This window comes from Myxocyprinus asiaticus, chromosome 45, assembly GCF_019703515.2.
Source record: "Myxocyprinus asiaticus isolate MX2 ecotype Aquarium Trade chromosome 45, UBuf_Myxa_2, whole genome shotgun sequence".
Taxonomy (NCBI): domain Eukaryota; kingdom Metazoa; phylum Chordata; class Actinopteri; order Cypriniformes; family Catostomidae; genus Myxocyprinus; species Myxocyprinus asiaticus.
In genome coordinates this window covers 22,391,496-22,405,128 of record NC_059388.1, presented here as the reverse complement: position 1 = coordinate 22,405,128, position 13,633 = coordinate 22,391,496, and the positions used below count along the sequence as shown (strand labels likewise).

Here is a 13,633-nt window from a genome sequence, read left to right as displayed (position 1 = left end):
TTAATATTTTTGTAATGTTCCAAGCAAGAGGGTTCCCTGTATAGTTAACAGCATTAGTTGAGAGAGAATTTATTTAATGTGTAAGGAAAATAAACATTATAACTGCATCTACCCAAATGGGTCACAATCAAATCAAATTGCATCGAAATCAGAATCGCATTGAGAGCTTGTGAATCGTAATCAAATTAAATAGCGAAATCTGTATCGATCAACAGTCTTACTGGTCCCCAGCATGGGATGCTGCCGAATTGGTGTCCCAACCAGGCTTCTTAACTAGCTTCACCAGCAAACCTCCCTTGGTCAACCAGTCTCATTAGAAGAATATGCTGACTGACCAACAGTTTCTGCTGGTGAGAAACATGGCTATGCTGTTCCACTAGCCAGACCAGCACAAAATCAGAATAAACCAGCTAGGAACAGTATGAAAGTTTTCAGCAGGGTAACGTGTCTGTGAATAGCCAAATCCAAAGTGTGACTCACTTAATCGGGTGATGTACATCCTGCAATTCAGAATCATGGTACCCAGACCCCTCCATCAGACTAATAACCAATGTAGACATTACCTTAATTACAGTGCAACAAATTCACCAGTCACACCACAGCACACTTGCTATAGACTAATCCATCTTTTTTTTTTTTTTCCCAATGCAAGGCACTTGTTTGTTCAGCATTTCCTAATTACGAGGATAAACCGATGGATGCATTACACGCCATTTTGAGCTTTGATGACTGATGAAACTGGAGGGGCGCCAAGCTGGCACAATGCTTCGTAATGTCTGCCCTGTTTTAGTGCTTAGAGGAACAGTGACAAGGGAGATTGAGGTAAGTCAACCACACCTGCATGATTTAAAATACCAGGGCATGTGGTGGGGGTGGATCACTGTTGTGGCTGCTATGCACAGTAGTTTTATGTCTGATTACAGTGTGTGTGCAATGATGTGGCAAAGTGGAGCACCACAAGAGGACGCTAAAGGAAAATTGGAGGAGAGCTACTGTGTTGTTTAGTTGTAAGCAAACAATAAACTGTGCCAACACAATTTCAGCATGGTAAAATTAATGTTTGTATAGACATAAGCCTCAGGCATCTCCCCATGCAGGCCTGGTAGGCGAACAGATCCTCTGTTACCAGGGGCAGCTGTCCTAAACTTTTGTCTACATTGTAGGAGCATGTCAGTAAGCCAAACAGAAAGGTTTTAAGTATTGGACTGGTTGCACATCTTACCTGATACACTTCGATCTTTAGGATCCCTCTGTAGTTTTACTCTGGTATGGGGAAACGGGTAATGCGCTGACTTGCCCTGTGGGCCAACACACAAGCATGGTGAGACTCACTTAAGAAAAAACTTTTGACTGATAAGTTTCTAACTTATCACTCTTTTGGGTAGGCTTTCCACTAAATGTTGGAGATTTGCTCCCATGCAGACAAGCATTCGTGATGTCAGGCCCTGATGCTGGGCGATGGGGCCTGGCTCGAAGTTGGAAGCAGACAAATGTCTAGAATGTCACTGTATTCTGTAACATGAAGATTTGTCTTCTCTGGAAATAAAGGGCCTATCCAAACCTTTCAATTAGAAGGGGTGTCCATATACTTTAGGCCATATCATTTTGTATCTTCAGCCTTGGTGATATGTCAAGTTTGTTTTTAAGTAGTAAATGTTTGTAATGTCTGCTCACTGCTGTGTTTATGCCCAATGTACAGTACATGCAAAAAGTGTCTTTTTTACCTGTCTTCTCTCCACTCCTTGTCCATTCTCTGTGCGTCCTTCTCGTGGTTTGTCAAACCAGTCAGTTTCCTCCTGACGCAGGTGGTATGCTTCAGTAAAACAGATGAAAATTTAAACTTTAAAGTCCTGCCTGCCAATCTGTTAAAATAAATCCCTAATCACCTTCAAGTTATTTGGATGTAATATCAGAGGCAGTTAAGTTATGCAGTCTACGATTCAAACTATTGCCTGTCCTCTACTTCCAAACATGCTGATTAGGTGACAAACAATATTGAGCCATCTGGGACAGAAAAGGAAATGACTTTAGAAAGTAGAACAGTTATTTTTTTCCATGCAAACCTTGTGAAACTAAAACAAAGCCTGGGGACACAAGTCAATGTGCTCATATAGTGTTAATGTACTTCCCCCCCAAACAATCTCAACTTTCACAAATGTAATAAGACTGACATTTTGCCATTCTATCTTTCATTAGTTTGTTACCCCAGCATGGGAAAAATGGTCTTTCAATTACAGTACAATGTTGAAGAGGGGAGAGATTTATGGGTAATTGCCAATCACATTATGAAACATTCTTTTCTAATTTATTGGGAACATTCAAAGGCTACAGAAATAAGACATGCACTGATGCTTGACTCTCACATCTAAGGGCGGTCTAAATAACATATTGTGAAAGTTATTTTAATTTATTAGAAGACTCATTAATTTTTTATGGACATTCATTTTGGATATGCATTGTCATGGACAGGTGAATAAGTGACCTTAGGACATGACGAATTAACATTCAACAAGACATTTTTAGAGTTTGCAGACCTGACACTCAGATGTAGAATGATATTACATGTAGATCTTGTTTCATGCTAAAACACTCTTACATGGAGATTTAATATTGTGTATGTTTGTGGTCATTTTGTCAGCTTTATGAGCCCGACCAGCTTTATGATCAAATCAATACGGTCTTTAGATTTCATATGCAAAAATATTACTAATATTACATAAATGCTGTTTTGTCCATCAAATAGGTGGAATTGCAGTGGCTTAGATCGAGTTGTTATTTTTAGAGAAAACAAAAAAAGTGTGAAATTCCAATTTAATCACATGCAAGAGCTGCATTCACTAACGCAGCATTACATTAGTGTGCAAATTTGTCATACTTCCTGCGACATGTTGTTATGGAGATTCATTTGTGGTCGATTCGGTTGCCTAACAGCTCATGGGTGATTGGCAGGTGGGTGGTCATGATAGCGGAAGGTGTGGGGGAGAAGGGAGGCGTGCAGGATTCTAAGGTGGTTATACTCTACCGTTTGTCACATTCTCATGTGAGTTTCCTGGATCGTCTCTGTTCAGATCCACCAGGGATTCACTTAGTGCTGCAACCAAGGCAAATGCATTTACTTCCAGATGGCACATATGATGAAGGCATCATATGCTGCTAAATGTATGGGGACAGTTACTTTATAGATAAATGAAAAACAAATATACATGTTAACAATTTCTGTGTGTTTTAGGTTTTAGCTTCAGGTTCAGTGGTTGTGTGATTCTTGAACCTTATATTGTGAAACAGATATTTTGTAACATTTTGTACAGTTATTTTTATGTAATTTCATGCTTTTTTTTTTAGGGTGGGGGGCATGCCATGCATATCCATTATTATGTTTTTATCACTTCAAATTTTAAGATTACTTATATGTAGAAAATAGTCAATACACAAATATTGTTAAAACAAAGCTCAGAAAAAGGAAAAGCTCTATCTATATGAAGGCATTTATCAGGTGCAAAAGCATGCAGATGAACATGCAAAAAAATAAATAAAATAAAATAAAAATAAAAAAAGGAGAGGAAGAAGCAGATAACTTATTTATTAAATGAACATCAAACATGCATGCAAACAGAAACTGGCATGGTAATAATTCTATGGATATGCTAGTAACACACATAGACAGTACCTATGTTCATAGAAGTGTGTATAGGCTATAGCATTTTCCCTGTGAAATAGAACTGAACTTTTTTTAAATAAACTTAACTTATGCATGACTTTATACAGAACACTGTCAAAAATATTGTGTGGCTGTAATGTAACTTAAGTTTTAAACATAATTCAACTATAAAGCAATATACAGAACTAAGGAAGAGAGATTATGTGTAGATTTATTACGACATAGATAAATAACGATACTGAGAAGATTCTGCTAGAAGGCACTTTCAGATAACTAAACAGATGACTAATCAACAACATGTGCAGCTCTATTGTTTACGAGCAGCTTGACAAGCAAATATAAGGAATTTCAGGCTGCTCCTATGCGATTAACAAAAGGGGTTTGAAAATGGACATAGTCCCGTCAATTCAAGCATAACTTTTTCACATTATTCCCACATAGATAGCACACATGGCATGCTAACTGAATGTGTAGAGACTAAAAGCATGCACTATAAGTTTTCACACAGAAAAAAAGGCAGTCAGCAAAGAAATCGCATGCAAAATGATAACAGCAACTGTTAGAAATGTTACTATAGAAAGTCAAATGTGATTTTTCTTAAGCTGTTATTTTAGCATACAAAAACATAGTACAAAGAACACTGCCAAAAAAACCCCACACATTCTTAATTCTTCATACTTCAAGTGAAAAATGCTCCCAGTGACAAGAAAAGATACACTTATGATCAAAATTCTTGAATAAAAAGCCTTAATATATTCGTTCTGTATATATTCACTTGTCAAATGAATTTATTTTGTTTAAAGGAGTTTTTGTTTTTTTTACCGGAAAATAACACAAAGAACTTGTAAAAACAGTAAGAATATGATTTTTTGCAGTGGAGACACACAAGCAGATATATTCAGAGGACAGATGCCTTCACATAGTCATGGCTCATGTGTGGGCACTTAGAGAAAGATGAGACATACATTGAAATAAAAAACTGGAATTGTATATGAAGACTCCAAGAGGACAGTCTGTGGACATTTAAATTACCTTCACTATCAGACATGGTGCCCTGCAGATCGTCAATTAGCACATAGCCACGCCCTCTTGAAGGATCTTCTCTATGATGTTGCTGTTGAGGGTCCTGGAGGGAGAGGCATGACCCAAACTGATCACGGGAGTCAGCGGAAATGGGTGGAAGCGGCCCTGCAGATGCTCTTGCCATACCCATTGGCTGCCCCACTGGACTCAGCGGGCTTTCTTCTTCTGAGTTCTGTGCCACAATAGGGATACGTCCACGCCCTCCCTGTCCAATGGGTAAGCTTGTAGGTTTTGACCTTCCAGATGGTGTCTGGAATGCTGAAGTCTCTGAGGAAGGGTCACCTTCTGCTTTGAGCCTCAGAGAAGAGCTGGAGGTGTCTCTTTTAATGGACAAGTCAAGGCCATACACAGAGGAGGGTCTTGAGGAAGGCCGTGATCTGCTTCCACTAGGGTAAGCAGAGTCTTCTCCCAAGGAAGTCCTCATACTTGGGCCCAGATTTAAGCTTTGGCCGAGATTGAGTGAACCTTCCAAATTTGCCCCAAGTGTGGAGCCCAGGTATTTCTGCTGTTCGGCAATATTCTTTCGTAGTCCAAAGGTGATCTCATCCTGTAGAAGTCTGCTTGATCTGGGTGAAGTACCACTGGACCCCAAGTAACTACTATAGTCAGTTTCTAGACCCCTGCAGTCTTGGATAGAGGAAGAGTACTTTCCAATGTTGCTGGTGTTTTTGTGTTTCTGGTAAATCATAGATGTTGGAAATTGCTTGGCAGCCTGCTTCTCCAAGGTTAGTCTGCTAATGCTGTACTTATCAATTTTAGGGAAGGCTCTGTAGCCTCCACTGGACACTCCTGTACTGGTGGTATAGTGATGTGAGAGTCCAGCAAGTTGCTCCAAGCTTTCAGTGCCCCCTGTGCTTCTCCTGAACTCCTGTTTCAGTTGCTGTTTTAAAAGCTTCAGCTCAAATGGCTCTTCCATCGGATCCTCTTCATCCTGGGCCTTACCATATGAGTGAAGTCTGGAGGAACTGCCCAGGTATTCAGTACCCACATCTGCAGCAGTACGTCTCAGAAGACGCTCTGCTTTGGCCAGCTCCCTCTCAGCAATGCCATAGCTAGTGGATGAATGGCTACCAGTACTCTTTGCCAGTTCCACCTCATCCTCTAAAAGCATATAGCTTCTTGGTGTTTGATGATGTTGATCCAAGTCAGCATAGAATGAGTCAGCAGACACGTTGGACATAGGACTCACTGCCAGGCTGCCAGCACGCTCCTCTAGGCTTTGCAGGTCAAGATGGTTGCCATATTTACCCCCCAAGTAGGATTGGGTATCATAGCTGGTGGCAATTTTAGTGGAATCTAGTTCAGAGAGGAGAGCAGCTTGTTGCCTGGCTTTCTGTTGGAGCAGTAGCATTTGATGATAACTCTGTTGCTGTGAGGCAGTCAGAGACGGAACAGAAGAGTAGATGGATTGGGATTGGTATGGCAGCTGAGGCTGGTACACAGACTGCTGATACTGCGAGTACTGGAACTGGGAATACTTTCCATACTGGACATCGTGTTTAGTCTGCGGAGGAACAAACGCATCAAGCTCTGACTGTGGTGCAGTACGTGGTCTCTCTAGCCCATGTCCACTGACCTCGTCTCCACCGCTTGTCTCACGAATGTTACTCACCTCACTGTCAGACATGTAGTCTCGGTCCTCTGCAACACTCTGCAAATAGGCCCTTTCCCTCTTCTCCCTCTCTTTAAGCAATGCCTCCTTTCGTCGATTGATGCCCATCTCTAGGTAACGCAGCTTGGCATCAATCTCCTTTTCTTCCTCATCCAGTTCAGCTTGCTTTTTACGCAGTTTGGAGGACTCTCGCTCAACCAGGTCCAGCTCACGGTCAATGTCCTGCAGGATTTTTGCCCGTGCCATGTTGGTGCTTCGGCATAGGCGTCGGCGTGCTGAACCAGTGCTGTAGGCTGTTTGACCATTATTAGCGGCTTCTTCCTCAGAGGGTGGGTTAGGAAGGGTCCTCTTTACTTTCTTTTGGGTGCCAGATGGAGTACCACTAGGAGATCCCTTTGTCTTAAAGAGGCAATAGGCAATATTAGTGTCAAATGACTAAACTGCTTTTATAAATACAATCATAATTCAGATATAATTCATCCTAGGACTGCACATCCATTATTGTGTTTGCAATCAGCTAGAAGCTGGTTTTATAGGTACAATTTAAAAGCAAGCAACTAACACTTTAATTCTCCTGTTCGGCTGCAAAAAATTATAAGAAAGAATCTGGAGGATTATGCACACTCATGAGAGACATGCCTTGAGGACATCAAAATTATAATAGTACATACTCTTTATCGCCTGTACTTCTAAAAATGCCTTTAAATGGGCATTCAATAAAATGAGCAAATATTAAACAAGACAGCACACATGCCAATAACAACCAGGCCTGAGGCAACTTTAGAAAAATAACAGAGAAATGGAGCAACCAGTTTTTTTCATCTAAAACATTTTGTAGAAGAATATTATAGTTAATTAAAATACATGAACAAATGTCCAATTTCATAAACATACTACTTGCAGTATCAAACAGTTGCTTCTAGACATCTTATAATGAGAAGTAATTACGAAGACAAAAAATTCAATAAACATCCCATGAAATTTCAGTATTTTTTTAAAGCAAAATCTAGCCTGCTCACAAAATTCAAATGTCAAAACTTATAAAAATCAGGTATACTCACAGAATAACCCTCAGAATACTGGAAATTTGCTGCAGCTCTCTCCTCTGCAGTTGGACTCATGGGTTTGGGGTCAGACATTGACCTTTGTATGACCTTGGGAGTCCTAGGACTTGGTGGTGGACCCTTGGACAGGTCTGTGGCAGAATGTATTCTCTGTGGACTTGTGTCTCCAAGAGATTTCTCGTAAGACAAATACTCAAGGGATTTGCTAGGGGATACACAAGGGGAAATGGGAGAGTAAAGAACCTTCGGGGATTTGGGTGGACCTGAGACAACCTGAAGAGTGGAGTCATCTGCTTTGAGGTAAGGGGACTGACCTATATCAAGTGGCATGGGGCGACGCTTAGGAGAGGAAGTTCTATCAGAGTCAGGATAATCTACTCTAGTGTCTACCTGCACAGAGTGCCCCCTTAGTGTTCCTGAGGTGTCTGTTTGTACAGAAATTTCAGTTAGGGCCTGAACTGAAACCCCTCCCCTTTCACCCATACCATTTTTACCACCACGAGGTCTACTGCGCCTGCCTCGAGCAGGATCTTCCCATTCATCCTGGTCCTCATCATCTGTCTGTACACTACTATCAACACTTTTCTTTGCACCTTTCTTCTTTCTTCCAGCAGTGTAGGCCTTTTCATTATTATCCTCCTCATCAGTCTGGCAGCCGCTGTCCATCTTTCTTTCTCCTCCCACAACAAGAGCCTCTGGCAGGATCTCACCAGGATACATTTGCCTGAATTTCTGTTCCTCCAACTGCAGTCTGAGCTGCTCTTGTAGTCTTTGGATCTGCTCTAATTGCTCTTGTTGTTGAGCATAAGTCTCCTTTTGCATCAGGAGGTGGGCTTGTCTCTCCTCATCTTGCTGGCAGAGAATTTGCTGTTTCATGGCCTGAAGCTCTTCCAGCTCCTTCTGCATCAGAAGCTGTTCTTGCTCACGGAATTGCTGGATTTCTTGCCTCTCCCACTCAAGCTCTTCAGCCAAGCGCTGTTGCTTCAACTTCTCTAGTTCAAGAAGCTCACGCTCCATATGGTACTGTCCATCTCCAGGAACCATGGGTGAAGACAGAGCTTCTAAAGAGGCTGCAATTGCTTCCAGTGAAGCATTTGTGTAGGTGTCTAGTGCTGCCACTGTTGTACTAGAATAAATTACATCAGAGAAAGTTGTGGAAAGGCCAGCCTTTGAAACTCCAGTCTCAAGATTCAAGGGCATGTCATTTTGTTCCTCTGCTGTTGTTAAATCAATTGTGGACAGAAAACTTTGTGATCTAGTGAGAGGTTGGTTCTGTAGAGTTGACAGTGATGGCATTGTGTCACTTGTGTGCATGCCTGATAGAGTATTGTAGGATGTGCTGAAGATGGAGCCAGGCTGGGTGGTTATGGCATATGTAGAGGGGACTGGTGCTGCTACAGAAGAATAAACAACACCATTGGAAGATCTTAGGACACTAGAAACCCCATAATGGGTTCCAACTGCTGAAGTAATCCTGGCTTGTGTGTACTGTGGAATTGTCATTACAGTGCACACTCCTGTAGCTTTGCTTGAGTAGTCCACAGCTTCACCTGTTAAAAGTTCATTCTATGAGATTAGAGTTGAGCACATAAACATTGTGCAATAGTAAAAGCAAAGCCATGCACCTCCCAAAGAATAAAAAAATGAAAACAACCAAAATAATATTGAATGGCATGCAGAGACATGCAGACACATCTGAATAAAACAATTCTGGAGCATACAAAAAAGTTCCCCAAAAAGACATCAGATTTACATTTTTTATTATGGAGCACGTAAAAAACAACATGCATAGAGTAAAATAAAATAAAAATCAGCCAGGAATAAGCAGAGGTAACTCAAAATTATATAGACGAGAAAGATCTTCAATTTCACACTGACCTGCCACAGACAGTTTTCCAGATGTCAGGTCTACAGCACCTTCAGTGGTTTTTTTGTAATCATAACTATGCTTACTTTTATACAGGAAGAGACCAGCCTCTGCTAAGTTTGTGTCAGACATTGAGGGTTTAATTCCACCAAGACCTCTCATGCCATAAGGAGTACGATCATATTGATAGTGGTCATCCCTGTAGCCAAAACGATCCTCTGGTAATGGGGCTGTGGGTTGCTGAGTTGCACATCTTCCTGCAAAAGGAAGCTTATAGACTACATCACAGCAAACTGTTCTTCCTGCAGTCAGATCTACTGGTTTGCCATCATCCTCTGTAATTATAGCAGTAACCACCTCTGCAGTGGACCCATTCATGGTAGCCATGATCTGTGCAGGTTTCACTGTAGTGAGGTCAACTGCACCTAAGCCCGTTTCTAGTCGAGGGGGGACAGTTGCACTAATGCCAATGTTCGTTATTGTAGGAGCTATTGTTATAGGGACAGGATGAGTTTTACCCACTGTTATAGAGAGATTAATTGGTTTTTCTCGCTGAGAATCTACAGGCCTGTAAATAATTTGGGATACAGGCTCAAAGGATTTTGCTGTTGTGAGTTGAAGAGGCATCGATGTGGACTGAGAAGTATCACTGCCATAAGCTACAGTGGCTGTGCATGTGAGGATGGTGATACTGTCGGTAACCACAGACACAGAGGAAGTATCAGTGCTTAGGTTCACTACAGATGACTGCACAGCACTTTGTTGATGTCCACCACCATTAATAGCAAGGGATTGTTGTCTTGACTCAGAGGAAGACAGATCCACACCCTTCATGGGTGTCTCTGCATCTACTTTTGGGGTTCTGAGATCCACCACCTCACCGGCATGGTAAGCATGGCCATTCTGCACTTGAACTGGTTCAGGTTGCATGTTTTCCTGAACAACAGGGATACCAGTGGCTTTTGGAATGAGGTGAGGGGGTGGTGTTCTTTCATGCACAACAGACACTGTGGTTCTTTGGACTTCAGTGGTAACTACTTGAATGCCAAGATTTGGGATAACTGATTGAGGCTGTGTTGAGGCTGAAATAGCCTCATAGACATGGCTCATGTTAGACACTACCTTCTCTGGACCACATATTTCTTGACTTTCAATTGATTCAGTAATTCGTGTGAATGCTAGTGGTACTCTTGTTGTTTGTGGCTGTGGAGGTGGTTGAGTTTGAGGTTGTGAAGAAGCCTGTTTCTGAGGTGATTCTGGGCCAAGACTTGTTGGGGCTTGGGTTGTGATACTTTCTGTAGGTGAACCAGGCTGAGATGGTAATGTAATAACAACATATGTGTCACGTAAAACCTTGCCAAACCTAGGTGATGTAGGGGACTTGAGGGGAGATGTGGTTCCTGTCTTACTCTCGGCAGAGGGACTCAAATTAAGGACACTGTCTGTACTGCTTGTACTGAGAATGCTAGGTCTTGGTGGGGTATGGGCTGTGAAGGGTGGCTGAGCACCAGCTATGGGTTTGGGAGCAATGGGTGGTTTAACAGTCTCCCCTGCTTTGTGACTAAAGGTCAGGCCTGCAGGAATGGAGGATGGCTTTGGTGGTACAGGAGGAGGTACATGGGTCTTGTAGGTTGAAGCAAGAGGTTGTCTTACCGATACACTGTCACCTGAGGTTGGCATGCCAACTGGAACAGTTCTTGGGGGGACCTGTGGTGGAGTCTTTTTGGGATACACAGAGGGTTTAGGTAGTGTTGGAGGAGGTAGGGGTGGAGGAACCGGAACGTCTTCTTTATCTAATGATACTGCTTTGCGTAGCACTACTGGTTTGGGAGGGACTGGTGGAGCAGTTGATACAACACTAGGTAGAGTAGATACTATATATTGAGGTACAGTGGGCAAAGGTGATACACGTTCAACTACTGGGGCTGATGGTCTTGAAATTACATTCAGAACTGTGGTTGTAAAAGAGTCAATTTGATTAGAGGCCGAGAACTTGGACAAGTCAACAATACTTGTTTGATCATTTTCAAAAATTTTCTCTGTGGGTGCTGGTGAATCAGTTGATACTACAGGTGATGCTGCTTCTTTATGTTCCGATGAATCATCTAGGATTGACTCTGTGGCTGAAGCTGAGGCTAATGTTTGCTGGAAAGCCTCATCAAAAAGTGGCTCTGGTTCAATCTTGGTAGTTGAAACTACTATAGCTTTCTCAGAGTCCAGTGTCTGATCAGCAATGCTCTCTTCACCAGACTCCTCTTCACCTGATGAGCACTGTGTCACTCTCAGATCGGGTATAGGCAGTATTCTCCGTTGGGGTGCCAACTCTGTTCTCTCAGCTTGGGCTACTGTTGTCCCTTGTGCCATGCCACTAAGCTCAGGTCCTACTTGAGTTGGACTGGTTCCTGGAGTCAGCACTGTTCTTTGTCTCTTCATAAGTTCTTCATAGGTTGCCTCTGCATCTAATAAATGCTTTTCTTCCTTCACAGACTGGCCTGTGATACTTGATGAGACAGTGTCTTTGCTCGAGTCAGTATGGGCGAACACATCTTCTGGTTTAGGAACATCTTCTAATTGCTTATCTTCGCGCATTTGCTCCTTTTCCTTAAGCATAATCTCTTTCTTTTTCTGCATCATATCTTCATATACCTCATCAGGTGATCTAAGAGGTTTTTTGGCTTTCTCTGGCAAAAGAAGATTATTTTGTTCCTGTTCATATGATGTGTCATCAACAGGAGACTCATATGCATCATCTTCAATCAGCATGCTGCCATAAAGAGATTCTTTCCCAGGTGTCTGTTCTTTTACCTCAGTAGTTGGAGATTTGGCCTTCAGCATGATCTCCTCATATGCCTCATCAGCACTTCTTAATGATCGCTTTACCTTTTCTTTGGACTGATTATCAGCATGTTGCTCATCTGTGGGAGAGTACAAAGAGACTGACATTGGTAACTGATATATTTTTTGGACCACAGCAATATTCTCTGGGAGTATCTCAAAGCTCTCTGGTTCTGAGTCCAAGCTTGGGGAGAGGTCTGAGCAGGAAGACCTGCGGAATTCCTCCATCTCTGCTTCCTGTCGTAGCTCTTCTGTGGGAGATGCATCCTCAATTGGTGAGAGGTTGCTTGGAGGTGTTTTGGGCCTCTCTCTCCTTCTCTGTGTTCGTATCTCCTCTTTGTCTTTTTTTGACTTCTTTCCCATGCCCTTGTGCTTCTCTTGTTCTCTCAGAAGGTCCTCTTCTTCTCGCAATTCCTCTTCCTCAGATGAATCCTCAATGGTGGGAAGTATCTGGCCTGGCTGCCGGTGCTTTGCTTTCCTCTGCTGCTTGCCCTCACCACTTGACCGAGCATGACTTGGACTACTGCTGTCACTGTCTTCATCAAGAGAAGACAAAGATGTTGGAGATGTTCCTGGGGTAAAACTGGAGGCATGTAAGCTTGAAGATCCTTCTCCTCTTGACCTATCATCAGGAGAGTCTGTAAAACTCTCTAGTTCCCCATCATCTGATGTCTGGCGTACAGTTGCTGAACTGTTGAGTTCAATTGTTTTGAAATGCCGTATGCCAGCTCCACTGTCTGCCGAAGACTGTTCTCCTTTAGCTAGTTCCTCAATTTTAGTAACAGAGATAATACTCTTCTGCTCTGGCTCATCTTCTGGACTGATACTGCTCTTTTTGAGAAGGCACCTGGCCTTCCCTGAATCAATTTTGTTCTTATCATCTTTCTTTGCATTCTGTTCCATTTTCTTCTCTTTATCTTTGATCTTCCGTCTGACAAGGTTTTCTTCATCAGACGGTGATGCATCCTCATCTGCGCTCATCTCTATGATCTGCTTCCTGATCTCGTCTTCTTCCACAGAGACTGGACTCTCCATTTCCACTTCCTTATCTCCAAAAGTCTTTTTCCTCTGGTGTTGAGGTGAATGTTCTCCTTCACTACTGTCCTCAAAAGAATCTCCTTGGATATCAGTTGGAAGAAGGAGCTTTTTCCATTCTTTTTTCGAAACATCATCCTTTTGTTCTTTAGTTTCTCCAAGTTGGTCATCCTCTGAGCTTGGTTCTGGAGACATTGGCAGCACCTCCAGTCGACGCTTGACCTTTGGAGTTTCAGGTTGTGATTCCTCTTTTGCTGTTGTTTGGGCCTCTAGTATTGGAAGGAAGGTGCTTTCCAACTTGGCCAGGTCTGAAGGACTTGTGGGGCTGCTCTCATTGTCTTTCTCACCAGGCTCCCTTAGAAGCTCAGAAGCAGCAGCATCTTTTTTCTAGACAACAGAGAAAATAATTACAATTTGGCAGTTATGATTTCATGGCAAAATATAAACATACATTTGATCACAAAAGACATGAATAAAAG

At 42.3% G+C, this 13,633-nt stretch overlaps 1 protein-coding gene across 1 annotated transcript in view; it reads right to left on the bottom strand.

Moving 5' to 3' along the window:
• LOC127435492 (protein piccolo-like) overlaps window positions 1-13,633 on the bottom strand; it is a 75,041-nt gene that overhangs the window by 24,574 nt on the left and 36,834 nt on the right. The window contains exons 5-10 of the mRNA XM_051689041.1: window positions 9,296-13,541; window positions 7,415-8,967; window positions 4,691-6,752; window positions 3,023-3,091; window positions 1,725-1,813; window positions 1,223-1,298 (exon numbers count right to left, since the gene is read on the bottom strand). Of these exons, the coding sequence (XP_051545001.1) occupies window positions 1,223-1,298; window positions 1,725-1,813; window positions 3,023-3,091; window positions 4,691-6,752; window positions 7,415-8,967; window positions 9,296-13,541 (8,095 nt within the window). The remainder of the gene's footprint in view (window positions 1-1,222; window positions 1,299-1,724; window positions 1,814-3,022; window positions 3,092-4,690; window positions 6,753-7,414; window positions 8,968-9,295; window positions 13,542-13,633) is intronic.